At 40.2% G+C, this 22,613-nt stretch overlaps 2 protein-coding genes across 2 annotated transcripts in view; one reads left to right on the forward strand and one right to left on the reverse strand.

Moving 5' to 3' along the window:
• Positions 1-293: 293 nt before the first annotated feature.
• On the reverse strand, positions 294-14,605 carry ENC1 (ectodermal-neural cortex 1). Its single transcript, XM_058169182.1, has 3 exons — positions 14,302-14,605; positions 6,900-8,701; positions 294-3,525 (listed from the first exon to the last, which is right to left on the reverse strand). Exon 2 carries the CDS (start codon positions 8,687-8,689, stop codon positions 6,920-6,922), a length of 1,770 nt encoding a protein of 589 aa, XP_058025165.1. The 5' UTR covers positions 8,690-8,701; positions 14,302-14,605; the 3' UTR covers positions 294-3,525; positions 6,900-6,919.
• The window catches only part of HEXB (hexosaminidase subunit beta), a 69,785-nt gene continuing 57,285 nt past the window's right edge, over positions 10,114-22,613 (forward strand). Inside the window, exon 1 of the mRNA XM_058169184.1 lies at positions 10,114-10,630. Within this exon, the coding sequence (XP_058025167.1) occupies positions 10,593-10,630 (38 nt within the window). The 5' untranslated portion in view covers positions 10,114-10,592. The remainder of the gene's footprint in view (positions 10,631-22,613) is intronic.

The following is a 22,613-nucleotide window of genomic DNA, read 5'->3' on the forward strand; positions in this document are numbered from 1 at the left end:
CAGTCTCTTAAGCCATGCTTCAAAAACTGAGGGCAGAAGATTTATAAATGCTTGCCCACAGAATCATCTCAAAAGCTCCTGTCATTTTAGCTGTTGAACTTTAAAAGCTGATTCACAGTTAAGAGTGACAGCTTGGAACAAAGGGGAACATTCCAGTGTAACCGAAGCAGATATTTGAAAACAATCAACTCCTAACTGATTTTGAGATGCCCTTTCTATTAAGACAGGATTTATACACCGAGCTAAGCATTTGTTTTGTTTTTATTAGGAAATAAAAACTTCAGAAGAGCATATTTAAGAGAAAATCTCTAATAATTTATTGACCTTCAGTTTCACATTGTGAAAAAAATGCAGTTTTACAAAACCTCAAAACGTAATAGCATACAAAAAAAAACACATAGACATTTTACTTCACTTATTTTTGTACGTGAACTGCATCTTCAGTTGCCAGACAAGGGACACTATTCAGTTCTAATCACTCTTATTCAGACAGGTGTCAGGCCTAAAGAAAAGGGGCTACACAATTATACCAGAAGTGGTAGGTTGTCCTTTGTTTAATGTTTCCACAGCAACTGGCCCACAAAATACGAAGAACTTTCTCGTCTTATGCCAAGGTTTTTGTGTGCACTCTTATGTGAACCGCATTTGTCTCAGAAGTGTGGGCTATTTTTTCAGACTGGAAATCACCAAGTAGCGAATCAAGATTCCCATGCTGGTTCAAAGAGTAAGAGCTCAAAATATTTGCCTGCAGGGCTAGAGGCCCACCCTGATTTTCCGTTCCCTTCTGCCTATACCCGTGAAGTAAATCTAAGTTCTTGAAAGCAAGCTACTGCTTTGAAATCCAACTGCAAAAACTTCAGACACTTTAGGAAATTGGATGGTATTACAAAACAGGTTTGCGGTATAAGCTCAACGATTCCATGGAGAAGTGCACAGATAGAATTCTGTCATTTCTCACTAGAATGTTTTCACCCTTCTACACATACACACAAAAATAGCCATTAATTCCTATATAATGTGAATGTAAAAGGACTTATAGTGCTAGTACTTATAGGAACAATAACACCTCCAATCCTAATGTAAGTGAAGAGATATTTGGAGAAATTTGCAGGCAGGGCTTTATACAAACTTTATACGAGTTTTGTGATAGTTTTTTTTTTTTAGATTTCCCAATTTGCCTTAAGTTAATGCAGCTGTACTCTGTGCATTAACTTAGTGTACTGGTTGTCAAACATCTCAGTGAAATGAATATTAATATAACTTTACTCTTGGATATTCAGAAGCAGAATTATTCTTAAATGAAGGCAACTGACCAATATTTTTTGGTCAGATTGACCAAAGAAATCAGACTTCAGTCAACAATGTATAAATCAATACCCGTTTCCTCTAAAGTAAGACAAGGGTCTTATTTTCGGGGAAACACGATAGAAGTTCACAATACAATGTTTATGTGTTTTAGAATTCAGACTTTCTTTCAATCCTCTCTGCTACCCATGCTAAGAACCACAACTAACAATTTGAAAAACTTCACATACATTCATTTCTTACTTAAGATAATACATAAGAAATGCATATATATTGAGAATCGGGGGAAAAAAACCTACGGCAACATGAGAAAGCTCTCTAAAGCCGATGGTTACAATCCTGAAACATGTTTACTGGGGAGTAAGCCCAAGTTAAGACATTAAAACCTACTTCTGAGTAAACATATATAGGATTGTGCCATGAACACGAATTGTTTGTTACAGTAAACTGTCATAATTGAGCTACATTATCAAAATGTAAGCAGACATGATCATTTGTAACTCTTTACAAGCATGCATGCAGGCATTTCAAAACAATTTGCTTACACAACATTAAGACAACCAACCACAATGGAAGACTGGTAGCAGTATATTGTTTGGCTGTACCAATTCTTATGAAGAGCACAACTAGAAAGTTAAACAAAGGAACTATGGGCTAAGTACACCAGGAAAGACTGAATAGGTTTACTTTTACATTCAAGCAAAAAATTAAGTTGGTGGTGGTAGGACATTTAAAAATCCTTTAATTGATCAAGATCCCACATATGATACTTCCAGCTACTATTCATCTGAAAGCTCAGAATGCTAATTAATGCAAAACAATATATTAAATGAATTTAGCAGCTCCCTGCTCCCCCATTGACCATCATAATTAGGAGAGAATGGGTTTTAATTCCAATTTAATCCAAGAAGCTAAACCAAGAGAATTTGTGTTAATTTAAACAGAAACTCTTCCCCCCACCCCCCAGGGTTTCCCATCTCTTAAAGAGAATAAAATTCCCCTGGTCATATAAATGGCACATTAAACATCCCATCAGCTATAAATAAATAAATAAACAAAATAAAACTGGGTCTCATACTGGAAAGATTCTAGAGAAAAAAAAAGGTTCTGTAGAATGTCCCTCCAGTCCGCTTTCCAATAGTGATGAGGCTGCACAAAAAGAAAGCTACAAAAGCTATTGTCTCTCTTTCTAGATGTTTTCATTCAAAAGGCATGGCTAGGCAAATAAAGTGTAACAGAAATACTATCAGCAGGGCACACGTGTAATTTAGGGAGTCAATGGCTTGAGAAAACAACCTCCATGGCTTTGTCCTTCAGTACATACCCAATTTAAAATCGTTCCATTTCTGACCCCTACCCAACTCTCAAATATTATTCAGCTTTTTTTTCTGTGCAGCAGAGCAAGTCAGAAATCACAGAATGTGCAAAACGTAAGAGTCCCATAAGCCCTTATAACTTGTAAATTACTCCAGGCATTGTTTCAGCATGCAAGCACTGAACAATAAATAGCTGTATCTACAACAAGTAACAATTTAGAAGCAGGACAGTCATAATTAATAAATACAAGAAGAAATAAATTGCATGTATGTAGGGAAGAAGAGTCATTCTTTTTCACATAGACACTGGGGCAAAAAAATTTTTTTTAATAATTGAGCTGTTGCTCCCTAAGAAAGCAATTCAAGAGCCACAACGCAGCTCCCCAATTGAAACCAATGCTCCCAGCACTGTCTAGGACAAAGCTGATCGACCTGGGCAGAGCTGTATCTTCATTCACAAAGAGATACATCTTGCTGAACCAGGCCTTGTCCGCTTCCTTTGCAGCTGCTGTTGACACTTCAAATTGTCAAAAAGGAAGGTGACAACCATTTCAAATTTCGCACACAAAAAGCAAAATCCATGAAAATTGAGGGTTGTGCTGTGTTATGCAGCCCTGGAAAGTTCATTTCCCCCCCCCTTACCTCCCCTCCCCTTTGAAAGGATTATTAAACTTGACATTAATCCACAATTACTAACACAAGGACTCGACCATGGGTTCATTCATAATTAAACCATGTGCTGATATACCGAAAACAATATTCCCACTCCCATTCCTTCATTTCAAACTTTTAAGAATCTAGAAGGTGCAGGGTATCTTCTTCAAATCCAAAAAAGAAATGTCTTCATCAAAACCACTTCTCCACAGTTGGTTCCAAGGTTTATTCAGCATTATAATGCAATAAACTAAAGAAAAGAAACAGAAACATTATAAACAATTTGATGGAACAATATAAGGATTCAACATGTTTTAAAGGTCTATAAAACAGATGCCTGTTCATTATGTACCTTAAATAGTAGATGCTGTAACCTATGCTGTTATCATATGCTATTTCTCTATAATGTAACTAGCAACTCTTTGGTTTAATAACATTAATAACTTGGCAGACAGAAAGGGAACAGCGCCTGAATGTAATAAATCAATCCTGCAAATGAAGAGACAGTTGACTGTTAAGGGGGAAAATAATGTAATGCAACATCTCTGTCATAAAGTTGGCTGGCACAGTAGCAGGGACAGGCATTTTGGTCATGGGCCAAATCCAAGTAGCAAAGAAACAGAAGGAAAGGCAGCTTGTTGGAGAAAAGAATCACCAATCAATGCCTTATTAACCATGGAGGATCCTGAATAGAACTGATTCAGAATATGAAAGGCAAACATATTAATCCCCTTATTTAAAACATTTCTGCTATTCATTATGGCAGAACTCTCTTTTGTGGGGCTTTGTCCTGTAACAATGCAATACGCTTCGCTGCCTCCCCATAGAAGCCTTTCCTATACGTCAATTATTCAGTGCAAAATATTAGCTTTGGATGCCAGTGTTTGGCTTCTGTACTCCACCTTCTCACTCCATTATGCTCAGAGCCGGTTTTCAAACCAGGCACCATGCTGGTTTTTAAAGTAGCAATTAATAGCTCTGCCAGAACATATGAAGCAAAGTTTGATGGGATTTCCGCAGTGCAATTGTAAAAATTTGCTGGTTAACTTGGTGGGACTGATTGGAAAATGCATGTGCTTCGTGGCTTAAAAGCACTGGGCAGGATCACAGAAGGTGTGTATGTGCAGTTTACAAAATAATACTATAGACACAATTTGCGATCTCTTGCATATTAAAAACTAAAACCACTTCCACTGAAGGAGAATCAGCTACAGCATATTCCTGAGATGAATATGAAGTGTATCATATTTTACACTGCAAAGCAGCTTTATGGGGTTTTTTTTCTTAACTCTTTTAACACAAAAATATATTTTATGCCTCCTGCTGCTCTATCAATGGGAAGAAAGGGCCAGAAGAAAAAAATTTCTGATTGGGGCACAATGAGAATTATTTTCTTCTGGTCCTTTCTTCCCATTGATAGAGCAGCAGGAGCCACACACAAAAATTTATCACTGGGTACAGCACAAATTGCAGATTGGTTACGTTTATTCAGTTATACTAACAAATTGCCCAAGTAAAACAGGTTGGGAGGAGGGAGGAAAACAACACTGAGAGTAAACTATTATTTGATTATCCTGGAAAAATAGTCTTTCATACACAGGCATTTTGAAAGGAGTAACAGGATAATCTTTCATTATCAGACATAAAGAAGTTTGATATTTGAAACATAAAAGAAATTACAATTAGATATATAAAATATTCTCAAATTCCAGTCTAAGATGGAAATGAGGCCTTTTTTTAAATAAAAAGTAACTTATTTTATTTTAAAATTTTGAATCCATGCATCTAGTAGAAATAATACTATAACTTTATAGCAATCTTTCTTAATCTAGGCTAGGGTCTGCCAGGACAACAGATGAAAATTGTAGAACAGCTACTTTATAAGTACTGAACAATGTCTCAATGTCTGTGGATCAAGCTTTGACTGAGAAAAACATTTCATGGGTTTATAGAGAATAAAAATATGCAATGCAGCTATTCTTTAGAATTAAGATTGCAGTTCTGCAATTATACTGATACAGGTATCTGCATTTTGATGAATCAATTTACAATATTGGTTTCTTCTTTACCAAAAAAAATATTCTGATTTTATTTCAAGTGCTACTTAGTTCTTTTTAATTTTGACACCAAAAGTTTAACTTCACAAGAAAAGGCCAATGCCAAGAAATATTTACAACTGGATTTACGGATACATTAAAAATTTCTAGATGACTGGATAAATTATAGACAAGGTCTATTTAAACTGAAGTCCCTGACTATTTATACCCGAGCATATATACTGCTGGTTAATATGTGGCTTGAAGTTTTGAAGTCCTTTCAGCCTTTTTTTCACCAAGCACAATTAGCAATGATTACCAATGGGCTGCACGCATTCTAACAAAACAAAATTTGCATCTGAACCCAGCATGCTAACTCAGAAACATGCTCTGCAGAACTTAACGGTTCCTCTTTTCCTCACTAAAGGCCATAAATCTCTTGCAATTCTGGAAGAATAAAAAATAGATAAAAGGCAGGCTTATATAGAAATAGCTGACCACTTTTTAAATAAAAGGATATATTGCAAGGAAGGTTTACAGGTATTTTCAAAATGAAAAATCAGAAGGAAAATCCATAATAAAAAGGAAATGTAGCAAAAAGAAATACAGATATCTGCATGAGCTAGTTCAAACAAAATTGTTTTAACCAATCCATTAAAATCATCAACACTGCACCTGCCACATCAGGTGCACATCTGGACCACTGCACTAAACTTTCAGATTGAATTTATGGGCTTTGAAACATCTCAAGTTGCAAACCAATAATTACTTAAGCTAACTGGCATGTCTTTTAAACATAAGGTCAGAATGATTCATCATCGCACATTTTTTCTAACTCCACCCCACCCTGGGGAAACAGATTATTATTGCTCCAGATATTAATAGTCCCAATTCGATAAAGTCCAAGATATAATCTTTATATTTCATATAAAGTTTCCTTCCAAAAGATATATTGGCAGTTTACATTGTTACCCATATGCACATCAGAACCAGCAATGATTTGCTTGCTCCAATCATTTATTTTTATTCACACACACAGTATATGTAATACGTGTGTGTTTGTGTATGAGTGTAATCAGTTCCACTAATCACTCTTACATTAATTATACTTTTTTATTTCCACTTAAATTGTAAGGTGTGGATATGACAACAAAGTCTTAAAAGAATGGGACACAACTGAACAAAAGAAAAAATGTGAGAAAACTATAATTTTAACTAAGTAGATTTTCTCCTAGATGGCATTTTATTAAGATCATTTGCAAATGGGGGGAAAAGAAAATGTCTATGTGAACAACCCATAATTATCTTTAAGAACAATCTTACATAAATAAACCTATGAATTATGGATAGATACAGAAATTACTAATAGGGATACTTGTGAATGATCAATTGATGCACTATTTAACTGGGGGTAACCAGGATAATTCTTATATATGAACAAAGTATCTTATGAAACATCTTATATTTATTCATACACTGATTAAGTCATGCCAGCTTTTTTCCTTCCTGTTTATTCAAATGACTCTGCAGTTTTTATTTCTAAAACAGTGAATTTATAGCCACATATTTTCGATAAGCAATTTCTCACCTGTATAGGCACACATGCAGTTAAGAAGGGAGATGTTTCCATGTGCTCACAAATGCAGTTGGGATTAGTGAATAGGGCACTGTGGTTATGCTGTTCCACATATCAAGCGTGGGGTCATAACAATCTAATGTTTTGCATCTCTGGATTCCAAAGTAGCCTCCCACAACATATAATTTGTTTCCAGATGCAACAGCATGGCAACTCATTCTCTTAGCTGTCACATCTCCCACTTTAGTCCACTGGTAAGTTTCACTGTTGAATTTATAAGCTGAGCAAGCAGAGAATTCAGTATCTCCACCCATAATAAAAATTTGGTTACCCAAAACAGCTGCAGCTGTGTATCGCCACGGCTGAGGACAAGTGGCTGGTACAGTCCATCTGTTTTCACTCAGGTCATAACATTGTACTTTTGGAAGCTTATCATGACTGACACTGGTACCACCAAAAGCAAAGAGTTTTAACTTTGCACTGACTACAGCAGCATTGCTTACTCCTTCTCGAAGTGGGGCAACCATTGTCCATTTGTTAGTCACAGGATCATACTGTTCTACTTGTTTTAAGGATACCGAGGGAGAAGCTGGAAGACAACCAGTGGCTGCTGTGTGACCTCCTACAACATATAGACAGTGTTTGAGTTCAGCAGAACCATGGCCAAATCGAGCAACAAGCATTGGAGCTGCTTTGGACCATTCTTCATGAAGTGTATCATATACCCAAACATCTTTAGAGACGCCATTTTCAGATCCCCGACCACCAGTAATATAGACTTTACAGCCAATTGCGCAAGCACTGAATTCCTTCCTTGGACTTGGGATGTCAGCTTTTGGAATGATCTCCTTTGCTTTTTGGTCGACAAGATATAATTTGTCACACATAAAAGTCTGGCCTCCCAGAAGAAATAAGGCATGCCCAGTTTTTCGAGGCCTAGCACATAAACTAGTGACTACACCATCATTCTGCAGAATCTTCAATTTGCACCTGATTGCTTCTTCTACAATCTCTTTACTTTTCCTCTGCTTGGTGATAAGCTCTTCAGTAGCTACATTTTCCATTAAATATATGGCTGGCAAAAGAGCCAATCTCACAGTCTGCAATAATTCTGGCAGATAACAGTGGCGTTTATTTAGATCATAGTTAATCCAGTTCATGGCAGACTCATAAACTAATCGTTCATCTTCAGTTTCTAATTCTTCACTAGAGAGCAGCTGAACAACTATGTCTTTTGGAAGCTGGAGAAAATCTTCACTTTTACTGATGGTCTGGAAGTTGCTAAGGCACATCCTCCAAGAGAGCTCATAAAGTTTGGTACATTGGTGAGCATCTGACAGAAGCAGCATGCCAAGACAATTGGTATGATGAAGATTCTTCTCTAAGAATTCTGCACAAGCATCTCTAATGTCTTGGAATTCCAACATATCACCTGCCTCCAAAAGGGACTCTGCATTTTCTTCATTGATGATGACCCTTGAAGAGTACGCATAGTCCAGGAGAAGTTCTAGAACCTCTGGATGGATGGAATTGTGGAAGTTGACTTCACTGGCTTGGCTTTCTTTAAGACCGCCACTGAACATGGCTTCAAAATATCGGCTACAGGCAGCTAGAACAGCTCTATGGCAAGGAAATGACTTGTTTCCAGCATGGAGGAGTACATCTGTAAATAAACGCTGTTGACGCAGAAGATTCAGATGAGTGAGGACACTATCAGCATATGAAGATTTGTGAAATAAATATATGTTTATAGAGCCAGTGCTGGCTCTGGACTTCCGATTCTCATGCATGCTGACTGACATTTTCTTCCACACCTAAATGTTAAAGAAATAAATATGATTAAGAAGTCTCAGAATACAATATAGAATATTTTAAAAGTAAGTTACCTGTACACATCTACTGGGAAGTCTATCCTTTGACTACAGAGTATTTCCAAGACTTATGATTGTGGTTTAAAAAAAACAGCTGCAAAACATAGGAATATGCTAAGCAAAATCAAACAGGAGCTGAAGACATCCAATCCTCTGCCTGTTTTTCCTACTCTACGTTTCTTAACTGGCATAGTCTAAAAATAATTGCTCAAGACAGGATTATCTTGGCAAACCAGACCTCCCACTTTTGTAAGATATAAGTGGCAGTTTCAGAATGGGTGAAAAAAAAAGACAGGTCTGAATTTTTTCCCACACCTTTCCAGCACACAGCAGCTGATTTAATAATTATGTACTGACACACATATTTAAAAACATGCTTCTGCCTTGAATCATAGTAGGACAAGAAACAAGGATGTTACAGACAGGAATACTTTAAGGAACACAAATTAACCTTATTAAGATTATATTCTGATAAAACCAATTTCACCCACAGCATGAAAATATGTAAAAAGTTAAGACACAAATAGATAATTCCCAGCATATTTTACTTTAATTACTATGTTACCAGTAGATTTTTACCTCAAAGCTACATATCTCTCCAGCAACAGATATTTTAAGGTGGCACACATGTGATTTAATTATATGCTGAAAGGATTTCTCAGCCTGGTATATTCCAGATTTCTTGAATCTTTATTCCCATCAATTTAGCAAAAGACCAAAAATTATGAAAGGAACAAGGTGCTGACTGGAAAACAAATCCTACAGTAAATAGGAATTTTCACCAATGCTGGGTGAAGAGACAAAAATCCCCAAAACCTCAATATGCAACATGCTTACCTAAACTATACAGGATCAAAGTTTTCTCAAGGCAAAATCATTAGAATAAATTCAGTGGAAAACAGAATTTAAAATTACTATAAAGTCGCCAGGAGAATAAGACATAATTTCTGAACTAATCGATCATGCTAAGCTGCCACTGACACATGGATTCATATTAATACACTAAATGAAAAGGAAATAACATTCTGGTTTGGAATGTTGTGTGAACCTAACCATTTTTCTGGAGCAAGATTTCCATTCTGCCAGTGAAAACAGCCCTGAGCATTCATAACACCAGTCCTGCTGATATTGAGAGAATCTGCCAACATGTTGTTTACTTTCCAGCTATGCAATCCCAGAAGAATTAAGATTCAACTAAAAAAATCACCTTTCTATCCCCTTCCAGGTATGGTCCTCTATCCTCCTTCAGTTAGTTTCTCACATATTAAAGGAGCCATTCTGTGTGTTCAGAACATATACTGGCTCCAACTCCAATGATTTGATAAGGCAATGATTCAACCTGCAAATTGTAATTTCTAGTCTTATAAAGTACACATTCAAGAATGTTGTCCTAATTTGGAAAAACAAGTAATGTGCAAGGGAATGGCAAGCAGATGATCAGGGTTCTCCATCAGTTGTCTGATAGAGAATGCTTTCATTCATAACAGAATCAGAAGTCCCCTGGAGATGTTCCTACCAGCTACACAGGTCCAACCTGTTCAGGTGTTATAGAAACCACCACTGTCCATAGAGAAAGACTATCTCCACAACCAAGGAAGGAGTGAAGAAAGACAAAAATAAAATCTGGCATGACCTCCATAAAGCTTTTCCACAAGACTGCCTGTCATCAGACCAGAAAAAGTCACCAGAACTAGCAAAAGGAAGCTGAGCTACTCATTAAGGTGCTATTCAGTGATGAGTCAGCTATGACACCTGAGAGAACTTGGTCAGGACTTAGAAATGGGTAATCGACTTTATAAGCTGAGGACAGAAAGCCTGTGCTCAATTCAATACAATGCCTCATTTCCCTCAGAGAAAAGAGGAGCAAGTAGGGTAAGTGAGAATGCGGGAATAAGTGGGACCTATCCTAATGGAGCATGTGATTGCTCAAAATTTTCCTGTTTAGTATTACTTTGTGACAGCACCCTTCCCTAGTATTTTGTCACTTGTAAAGGTGCTGTCATTGCTAAATATGTGTAGAAACTGCTAAGAGATTAGAAGTTTTGTAGTTTGAGTCTAATATTTATTCAAAACCAAGTAATACACATTGGGAGGTGATATTTGTAACAATTAAGCATCAATTATTATACACACTATGATACACTTTGATAGCCAATTATTCTCGTTTTTTTGACTTGTTGGTCACTTAGTTACTACCATAAAGGATTTTTCTTTTTCTTCAAAAAAATTTTCTTTTCAAAAATAATTTGTATTCTTGGAGGAAAACATGGTTGTTTCAAAACCTGCTATACCTTCTCAAAAAAAATTGTTAAAAGATAAATCTACCCATCACTAGGGATGTTTGTTAATTTGTTGAGGATACCACAATTGTAACTGTACTTTACACTTATTACAACTGGAATGCAAAATGCACATGACCATTAGATAGCAGCAAAGAAGTATTGTAGCTTTTTGTTGCCAGCTAATGGTTACTACGGATTTCAGCAGCACAGCTATGATATGTATGCTGCTATACCCAACTTAACGTATAAATTAAAATCTTAAAATAATTTCCTATGAATCAAAAGATTCTTCTGACTAAGCTAGCTTTCAGTAATCTGTCTTCTTTATATGTATAGACTGAAACACCTACAATTCCCCAATGGCATGGGAATGTACAGTCCTGGGTCATTTATAGAGAAGAACCTTGATCATATGAATTGCTTAAATTCAACTATGTTATTCCCATTTTTAAAAACAAAGTTAAAATACCTCTGAATAACCCTCCCTCACCCACACTTTCCAGGTACAATTTTAGCAAATTATCACCCAAACATACCTTCTGTTAGAATAAGGCTGCAAATTCAGAAATATTTATGCCTAGGTGATGGTATTTTATTGTTTGTATTCTTCTAATAACACAAGATGAAAATATACTCTAACACTGATATATCATTAATTATGTAGTAATTTCTTCTAAGATCTATGTTTCCTAATATGTGCTTAGGCAATTTTATCCTAAATGGCTCAAAAAGATTACTGCAATAACCACTGAAGACTTTTAACAATACAATTTATTGTTTGTCTCCAATGTGGTTCTATGCTAATACACTCTTTATGTAAGCTCCCTATTAGTCAGACATTTCTGGGTCCCACAACCTATCAAATATAGTCTATTCTAAAGTTTCTGCTATCATTGCAAACTGTCTAAGTATGAACTACATGATCTGAATAACCACTTCCATGCTATAATTCTACTCCATAAATAGTTCTACCAAGTTATTTACAACACCAAACAAACCATCAAATAAAGGCATTCAGATAATTTATCTCATGAAACTTAATTTGTATATCTAAAATACACTGAAATTAACAGTTCAGCCATATACATGATTTAAGTAAACCTCAAAGAACTAGATGGGATTTATTCACACAGGCAAAACTACATAGAAAGCAAGTTTGGTGTAGTGGTCAAGGCATGGGGTAGAAACTAGAGATTGTGAGTTCTAGTTCCAATTTATACATAAAGCCAGCTGAATGGCTTTGGGTTACTTAGTCATTCTCTCTTTCAGCCCTAGGAAGGAGGCAATGGCAAAACAGTTCCAAGGAAACTGCAGGGATTTATCCAGTCTCTGAAAATCTGACAGGGGGGGGTATGTAAGGATTGAAGTGTGAATTATTGTATGTTAAGAATTCTTTGGAACAATTACAGAACTGATGGATCCTGCTCTTAAAATATTTTCCCCACACATCTTAGTTTAGAAGAAATTACTTTTTGAGACAAACTTTATTCTCAACCTGTGTTTTATCCACTATCTGTTTCAACATTAATCTATCAAAAGATTTTTAATTCTCAAATAGCACAAGGCTATTACTATCCTTCATTATTTGTTCTTCAACCTCTGGAATTACAAACTATGTCATTATTGAATTTGGAAGCTTTACTTTGTTCCCAAACCAATCTGATAGTGTGTCATGTCAATGGAAGTAATCAAAGAACTGACTAAAACCATTATTTCTTTGTTCAAAGAGAGACATAAAAGCACATTACTAGAATGTCATTTTCCAATATTCTGAATTTGGATAGCTGTTCTAAAAATTATTCAAGAACATGCACACACAGGTATAAGCACATTCAAGCTTGTAAATTTTATAGCTTTTATTATCTTAAAAATCTTTTAGCAGCTAATCTAGCATGTACATTGAATCTTTTTTAAATAATTTTCTGTTTTTAATGCAATATGCCAATATAATATGAAGAAAACAGCTAGAGAAGCAAATATTTTACTTCCTTTGTGTAATGGCTCAGACTTCAAAAGAGCTATAAGAGGGGTGGGCTCAGTTACTAAGCAAATACTGATAAGCTTATCATACTATACCACACACATCATTAGGTAAAGAATCTGCTCTGTTGTTTATTTTGTTAATTTTGGTATGCTATCTCCTTTCATTGCTATAATTAATGGATTTCTATTCACTACAGATGAGTAATAAAGTCCCCCGGTTTTTGTTTTGTTTTAAAAAGGAAAAAAATACTATCTTCTGATATCACTAGTGTCTTTAATTCCATATCCACACAGGTGTAAACATCCTCTCTGAGTTTTATTTTTAAGCTGGAAAATTTAAGCTTCCTTTTTTTCCCCTAATGTTAGAAAAGACGGGAATAAAATGTGTGTTTGCAGGAAGGGTTTCCCATCATGTTTCAACACATCCCGTTTTAAATTCTGAGGACCAAACGGTGCCAACGCTAGAGGTTTTGAAAGGGGCATAGCCCGGACCCCACTTCTTCCCTACTTTCGCGTACCTTCTTGCAACTACGCGGAAGAGCAGCGAACCACGTGCGCCCCTCTCTCTTCAGCGAAATACAAAAGCTCCGCCAACTGCTGCTTCCCGCTTCCCCCTCTTCGCTTTGAAGTGGAAGGGGAGAGGGGAAAAAAAAAAGAGGCAGGCAGGCAGCCCTGGGAAAGGAAGGAAGCCAGCAACACACCCTCTGGCCCTCCTCCTTCCTGTAGGACGGAAAGGAACAAATGTGTCCTGCCTTGGAGGTGCACCGACCCCGTCCTCTATAAAGCGCAAAGCATTGGAGTGGCTAAGGTCGACCCGAGTTCAGGGGAAATCAAAAGCCAGCTTAGGAGTTGCACTTTCTGACCCCGCACCTTTTTTCTTTTTTTTTAAACGCAGACTAGTTTTTCGGTGCTCCCTCAGCGTTAAAACTCCTTGCACGGTGTCCAAACCGCCTCTCTGCGACCCATTAAGAGACCCCTGGACCGAAAACAAAACCGCTTTCGGGTCTCCCCGCTGCAGCCCCTCTCCTCAGGAACACAATAAATCGCGCTGAATTCAGCAGCGATCCCTTCTGAGTGAACCACGGCGAGCTGCGACTAGTTGAGACTCGGGCTGCAGACGAGGCAGCGTCTTTCTTCCATCGCCGCCACCGCCACCATCTAATTTAAAGAGCCACAACCGGCGCTCTCCGAGCCGGCTTAGGCTCCCCACCCTCCACGCCCGCCTAGGCGCGAACCTGTTCCCGAGGCAACAGGTCGGCGCGCGAGGGTCCCACTTACAGCCGCCGCTTCCTCGGATCCTGCCTCCTGGGAGCCGCGCAAGTTCACGGCATGGGGAGCCGAGCTTCTGTCCTTCGTCGCGCACGTTCCAGCGGGCGCCTCTCCCTGGTGGTTCGTGCCTCGCGTCGAGAGACCGAGAGCGGCCGCCTTCCCCTCCCGGCCACCAGAAGAGCAGCGCGGTCCTCGCTCGGCGGCTGTCCCGGTTGCCTCCGCACGCTTGTACGAAGGGAAGCGGCGGCGCTGCTGCTGCTGCAAAGAAGGCGGGCAGAAGCCGAGGAGGAGGGGCGCCGCTCCTCCTGTGGCCTCGGCGAGTGCGAGGCAGAGAGTATATGGGCCTGCCGGCGGGGAGGGCCCAAGATGCAAAGAGTGAATGACACGCGGGAGGCGGGGAGAATGCCGGGCGGGGCCTGGCTCGGCTGCTGGAAGAGTCCCTGGACGTCGCCCGGGAATCACCCGGGGGAGAGGAAGAGAGGGGCGGGGGCAAGAAAAGGTGCGGGCGGGAATGTGGATGAGGCGCTTCCTTTTTTTTCGCTCGGAAGCGGCGTGGATGTGAAGGAACATCCCGGCTCTGATTTTTTTTACACCGGCCCGTGCACGTTCCGCAGATTTCTGTGTGGGAGGCGTCCGGGCAGAAGGGCCCAGGTTCTCTCGTGCAGAAGAGCCTGTTTTGCAGTTAAGAACGCAGGCGTTGTTGGACGGCGTTCCTCGACGGGGAGTCTTTCAGACGCCTTAAACTTTAAGGCTTAAAAGTACATTCTAGCTGGGACGTGATAGTTGTAGTCCAACACACAGTTGCAATATCTTACAGAAGGATAGTGAAAAACTGTACACAGACGCACACTTCACACACACACACCCTTTATTCTTCCTATTAAACGTAATGAACACACAGCCCGGACATTATCTTCTTTCTTTTTCCAATTAGGTTCCATACCAATGAGGATAAAATACAATAAAAATAGTGGCAGGAGTTGTTTTCTCAGTTGAGTTCTCTGGAGGTTACTAATTCAGTGTTCACACAAACACACACACTCACTGTGTTAGTAATCTCCAGTGAATTCAACTAAGAATACAACTGCTGCCACTTCTAGAATAGAATAGAATAGAATTTTATTGGCCAAGTGTGATTGGACACACAAGGAATTTGTCTTGGTGCATATGCTCTCAGTGTACATAAAAGAAAAGATACGTTCATCAAGGTACAACATTTACAACACAATTGATGATCAATATATCAATATAAATCATAAGGATTGCCAGCAACAAGTTATAGTCATACAGTCATAAGTGGAAAGATTGGTGATGGGAACTATGAAACGATTAATAGTAGTGCAGATTCAGTAAATAGTCTGACAGTGTTGAGGGAATTATTTGTTTAGCAGAGTGATGGCCTTCGGGAAAAAACTGTTCTTGTGTCTAGTTGTTCTGGTGTGCAGTGCTCTATTGCATTCTAAGTATGCAACATACCGCAGCTAATAGGAACTGGATATTTCCTACTCTTGTTCTTGAACAAAATGATCATTCCGTTATCAGGTTCCATATTCATAAATAAATATTAGAGTAAAATTAGCATAAGAAATAGTACCTGGGAGGGGCACCTAATAGGCCATAATCAAGTTCACATAGAAGATTAAGTCACAAACCATGGAAAGTATTTATTTATTTTATTTATTATTTAAATTTGTATACCGCCCTTCTCCCGAAGGACTCAGGGCGGTTCACAGCCAGGTAAAAATACAATACAATAAATACAAATTAAAATACAATTAAAAAACTTATTAAAATTGGCCAGGATTAAAATTTGGAGCTAAAAACCCATTAAAACCCATTAAAACACTAACCCAGTCCAGCGCAGATGAATAAGTAGGTTTTAAGCTCGCGGCGAAAGGTTCGGAGGTCCGGAAGTTGGCGAAGTCCTGGGGAGTTCGTTCCAGAGGCGGGAGCCCCACAGAAGGCCCTTCCTGGGCGTCGCCAGGCGACACTGTCGCTACTGACGGCACCCTGAGGAGCCTCTCTGTGAGAGCGCACGGGTCGGTGAGAGGTATTCGGTAGCAGCAGGCGGTCCCGTAAGTATCCCGGCCCTATGCCATGGGCGCTTTAAAGACATTCACCAACACCTTGAAGCGCACCGAAGGCCACAGGTAGCCAGTGCAGCCTGCGCAGGATAGGTGTCACCGGGAGCCACGAGGGCTCCCTCAATCACCCGCAGCTGCATTCTGGACTAACTGTAGCCTCCGGATGCCCCTCAAGGGAGCCCCATGTAGAGAGCATTGCAGTAGTCCAGACGAGACGCCACAAGGGCGTGAGTGACTGTGCACAAGGCATCCCGGTCTAGAAAGGGGCGCAATTGGCGCACCAGGCGAACCTGGTGGAAAGCTCTCCTGGAGACGGCCGTTAAATGGTCTTCAAAAGACAGCCGCTCATCCAGGAGAACGCCAAATTGCGCACCCTCTGGCCCTCCTCCTTCCTGTAGGACGGAAAGGAACAAATGTGTCCTGCCTTGGAGGTGCACCGACCCCGTCCTCTATAAAGCGCAAAGCATTGGAGTGGCTAAGGTCGACCCGAGTTCAGGGGAAATCAAAAGCCAGCTTAGGAGTTGCACTTTCTGACCCCGCACCTTTTTTCTTTTTTTTTAAACGCAGACTAAGTTTTTCGGTGCTCCCTCAGCGTTAAAACTCCTTGCACGGTGTCCAAACCGCCTCTCTGCGACCCATTAAGAGACCCCTGGACCGAAAACAAAACCGCTTTCGGGTCTCCCCGCTGCAGCCCCTCTCCTCAGGAACACAATAAATCGCGCTGAATTCAGCAGCGATCCCTTCTGAGTGAACCACGGCGAGCTGCGACTAGTTGAGACTCGGGCTGCAGACCAGGCAGCGTCTTTCTTCCACCGCCGCCACCGCCACCATCTAATTTAAAGAGCCACAACCGGCGCTCTCCGAGCCGGCTTAGGCTCCCCACCCTCCACGCCCGCCTAGGCGCGAACCTGTTCCCGAGGCAACAGGTCGGCGCGCGAGGGTCCCACTTACAGCCGCCGCTTCCTCGGATCCTGCCTCCTGGGAGCCGCGCAAGTTCACGGCATGGGGAGCCGAGCTTCTGTCCTTCGTCGCGCACGTTCCAGCGGGCGCCTCTCCCTGGTGGTTCGTGCCTCGCGTGGAGAGACCGAGAGCGGCCGCCTTCCCCTCCCGGCCACCAGAAGAACAGCGCGGTCCTCCTCGGCGGCTGTCCCGGTTGCCTCCGCACGCTTGTACGAAGGGAAGCGGCGGCGCTTCTGCTGCTGCAAAGAAGGCGGGCAGAAGCCGAGGAGGAGGGGCGCCGCTCCTCCTGTGGCCTCGGCGAGTGCGAGGCAGAGAGTATATGGGCCTGCCGGCGGGAGGCCCAAGATGCAAGAGTGAATGACACGCGGGAGGCGGGAGAATGCCAGGCGGGCCTGGCTCGGCTGCTGGAAGAGTCCCTGGACGTCGCCCGGGAATCACCAGGGAGAGGAAGAGAGGGGCGGGGGCAAGAAAAGGTGCGGGCGGGAATGTGGATGAGGCGCTTCCTTTTTTTTCGCTCGGAAGCGGCGTGGATGTGAAGGAACATCCCGGCTCTGATTTTTTTTACACCGGCCCGTGCACGTTCCGCAGATTTCTGTGTGGGAGGCGTCCGGGCAGAAGGGCCCAGGTTCTCTCGTGCAGAAGAGCCTGTTTTGCAGTTAAGAACGCAGGCGTTGTTGGACGGCGTTCCTCGACGGGGTGTCTTTCAGACGCCTTAAACTTTAAGGCTTAAAGTACATTCTAGCTGGGACGTGATAGTTGTAGTCCAACACACAGTTGCAATATCTTACAGAAGGATAGTGAAAAACTGTACACAGACGCACACTTCACACACACACACCCTTTATTCTTCCTATTAAACGTAATGAACACACAGCCCGGACATTATCTTCTTTCTTTTTCCAATTAGGTTCCATACCAATGAGGATAAAATACAATAAAAATAGTGGCAGGAGTTGTTTTCTCAGTTGAGTTCTCTGGAGGTTACTAATTCAGTGTTCACACAAACACACACACTCACTGTGTTAGTAATCTCCAGTGAATTCAACTAAGAATACAACTGCTGCCACTTCTAGAATAGAATAAAATAGAATAGAATTTTATTGGCCAAGTGTGATTGGACACACAAGGAATTTGTCTTGGTGCATATGCTCGCAGTGTACATAAAAGAAAAGATACGTTCATCAAGGTACAACATTTACAACACAATTGATGATCAATATATCAATATAAATCATAAGGATTGCCAGCAACAAGTTATAGTCATACAGTCATAAGTGGAAAGAGATTGGTGATGGGAACTATGAAACGATTAATAGTAGTGCAGATTCAGTAAATAGTCTGACAGTGTTGAGGGAATTATTTGTTTAGCAGAGTGATGGCCTTCGGGAAAAAACTGTTCTTGTGTCTAGTTGTTCTGGTGTGCAGTGCTCTATTGCATTCTAAGTATGCAACATACCGCAGCTAATAGGAACTGGATATTTCCTACTCTTGTTCTTGAACAAAATGATCATTCCGTTATCAGGTTCCATATTCATAAATAAATATTAGAGTAAAATTAGCATAAGAAATAGTACCTGGGCGGGGCACCTAATAGGCCATAATCAAGTTCACATAGAAGATTAAGTCACAAACCATGGAAAGTATGACCAATGACATGACTTTACTGGAATAGGATGTCTGAAAATTTTGTATCTGATTTTTATTTTCCATAAAGTGATGGAGTTCTAAATGCAAAATGGATGCTTTGAACAGAAATAACTGATACATAATTCAATTATTTTTCTATTGGTGTCTATAAACTGTTCAAAACTGACAACTTGGGCTTATACAACATTTAAAGCTCAAACAAACCCACATCATTATAATTACTGTTTTCATAATAAGTAGTTCAATACTATTTGCTAGTATTAAATTTTATACATACATACACACACACACACACACATAGGCGCCGCGGCCCACCTCTGCCCCCGTCAACACCGTCTGCGACGGTCGGAGAGATAGGAGGAGAACCACCGATAAACGGTGCCTCCACTCCCAATCCCCCAACCGCGCAGCAGGATACCATGGTCGATGGTATCAAAGCCGCTGAGAGGTCTAATAGGACCAGGGCAGAGGAATAACCCCTATCCCTGGCCTCCAGAGATCATCCACCAACGCCGACCAAAGCCGTCTCAGTGCTGTAACCGGGCGGAAGCCGGACTGGAGCAGGTCCAGATAGACAGTTTCCTCCAGGTGAAGGGAAACTGATATGCCACCATACTCTCTACAACCTTCGCGGCGGGTTGGAGACTGGACGATAATTACCTAAAACAGCGGGTCAGGAAGGCTTCTTGAGGAGGGCCTCACCACCGCCTCTTTCAAGGCGGCCGGAAAGACTCCTCCAACAAAGAAGCACTCGTAATCCCTGGAGCCAGCCTCGTGTCACCTCCTGAGTGGCCAGCACCAGCCAGGAGGGCACGGGTCCAGTAAACATGTGGTGGCATTCAATCTACCCAGCAACCTGTCCATGTCCTCGGGAGTCACAGGGTCAAACTCATCCCACACAACATCACCAAGACCGCCCTCAGACGTCCCGTCCGAATCGCTGCAATCTTGGTCCAGACCGTCCTTCAGCTGAACGATTTTATCGTATAGATAACCGTTAAACTCCTCAGCACGTCCCTGCAACGGGTCATCCCGCTCCCCCTGGTGAAGGAGGGGGCGGGTCACCCGAAACAGGGCAGCTGGGCGGTTATCTGCCGACGCAATGAGGGAGGAGGCGTAGCAACGCCTCGCTTCCCTCAGTGCCACTAGGTAGGTCCTAGTATAGGATCTAACTAGTGTCCGATCAGCCTCTGAACGGCTGGACCTCCAGGAACTCTCTAGGCGTCTTCTCCGGCGTTTCATCCCCCTCAGCTCCTCGGAGAACCAAGGAGCCGGTTGGGATCTACGCCGGGTCAGAGGCCGCAAAGGCACGACCAAGTATGACCAATGACATGACTTTACTGGAATAGGATGTCTGAAAATTTTGTATCTGATTTTTATTTTCCATAAAGTGATGGAGTTCTAAATGCAAAATGGATGCTTTGAACAGAAATAACTGATACATAATTCAATTATTTTTCTATTGGTGTCTATAAACTGTTCAAAACTGACAACTTGGGCTTATACAACATTTAAAGCTCAAACAAACCCACATCATTATAATTGCTGTTTTCATAATAAGTAGTTCAATACTATTTGCTAGTATTAAATTTTATACATACATACACACACACACACATATATATATATAGATACACATGTTCATACATACATCCAATTAACAAGACCTAGAGCACAGTGTGAGCCCAATCGTTGGGTAAACTATGGGTTATAGCTTAGCAATTTGCATGCGCTAGGTTTGTTTAGCATATGGCTTTTATAGAGATCATACAATCATTGATATACAAATGTAGTTCAAATAAAGCATTATATGCGCTAGGTGATTCTGGTTTATTCACTGAGCAGTGATTATAACATCCATGACAAGGGTGAACTCAGGCATAGAGAAGAATAAGTAAGATGATCAGGGGAAAGATATATTTTTGTGCACTTACCTTATATTATTAGCACATTGTACCACATTTCAAACTTGTAAAAGTATCATTGGTCAAAAGAATTGAGCTCTTTTACGTGACAGATAATCCAGACTTTTGCTAATAGCTGAATGTGCTTACTGGATTATCAGTAATCTAAATTTATGGTTGAAGGAGATTTTATCAGCCTTTCCCACCCTCTTACAAGATTGGCACATGGGAGTTTTCAATACATCTTTCAAGCCATACTTTTGCTAAACAGAAATCAGTCCAAATGCAGTCATATTAGGCTATCAGCAATTTACAACCTAAATAGTTTGCAAGAAAGTTGGTGCTTTATACTCCATGGTTGACTAAACACTGTTAAAGTACTTAGGATCCAGATAGCTTGAATGCAGATGCTCTCCCTTATAACTGCTAGGAGATGGTGAATCACCTAGAGTTTAAAAATAGCCATAAAGGAAGCAAAATGAGACTGTCTAAATTTCTCCCAAGAGGAAATTCATAATTTCACTTGACTCATTGGCAAGACTTTTCTTTCCTTACAGAGAAAAAAATACCTTACAAGATCATAAAACTAGAGGAGAAAATAATATCTATGACCCCTAATTTCTCTCTTTTTTTCAGTTACAATTTAAAATACAACAAAACACCACAACAAGGATCAACTAGGAGATCCAAAGACAGTGTATTTTGGTGATACTGAAATAATTATTATAATTGGTAAAATATAATAAATAAGTTGACTGACCCAAATATTAAAACAAATGACAAAAGATGGAGAAGGAGAGACATTAAAATGTTACAGAGCCCGCACACTTTAAAAAATCATGAATATGGAAATCTAATATTAATACATGCTTCCATTGATGTATTCAAATTTACTTCAGTTGCCACGGCAATAAATAATCTCAAATCAATCTCAGTTATGGATCTGGCTGCTGGGTATACTATAATGGTAGGAACCAGAATATTATCAAAATCTCTGAATGTTTCTCTGTGCTAAAGCTTTGTTACATTCAATTTAAATTAGACCCTGCTTGTGGCTTTCCAGAGAGAGTGATGAAAATCAAGTCCCTAATTTAGATAGTGCTGCTTGGTACAGATGTCTTCAATTTAGCACCATAAATATTCCTATTGTTTTAAATGGTAGGATTTGTAAAAGAATAATCAGTCTTTTTTTGCATAGGACATTTGAAGGAGTGCCAAAAAAATAACCCCCTATTTAGAAGTTTTCTTTGTTTGAGAACTGTATAGTTTTTATTAAAGAAAAAGAGTCATAAGAATAAAGATTGTGGGCTCCAAAGCTACACATAAAGAGTTGGCACCTCTATTGAGCAGGAACACACGTTGCCTCTTTAATAAGAGAAGTGTAATAAAGAATTGCTCTAAAAAGCCATTTTTAAAAGCAAGATTTGTCCTTTTACATCAAAGTGTACTAAAGACAAACAAACATAAATAAAATCCATATGTATTCTTAATGGAACTTTTTTCAAATTACTTAAGAGTACTTTTATGTATCATTTTAAAATGTAATGTATTAAAATCAAATGTATTTCTGTAAGATCACTCCAATGGTACTACAATACATACTGTTTGTGTAACTGCATTTATCAGTGTTACTCAAATGAAGCTGAATATTATTGGTTGCTTATTTTCATTTCCTTTTTCTTTTTCTCTAGGGAAGTTCTGAGTGTATTGTGTATCTTTATCTTTC

The sequence above is a fragment of the Ahaetulla prasina genome, chromosome 2 (assembly GCF_028640845.1).
Source record: "Ahaetulla prasina isolate Xishuangbanna chromosome 2, ASM2864084v1, whole genome shotgun sequence".
In the NCBI taxonomy this organism is placed as follows: domain Eukaryota; kingdom Metazoa; phylum Chordata; class Lepidosauria; order Squamata; family Colubridae; genus Ahaetulla; species Ahaetulla prasina.

Coding starts and splice junctions, on each gene's coding strand:
- ENC1 (XM_058169182.1), bottom strand. CDS start 8,689: ATGTCAGTCAGCATGCATGAGAATCGGAAGTCCAGAGCCAGCACTGGC.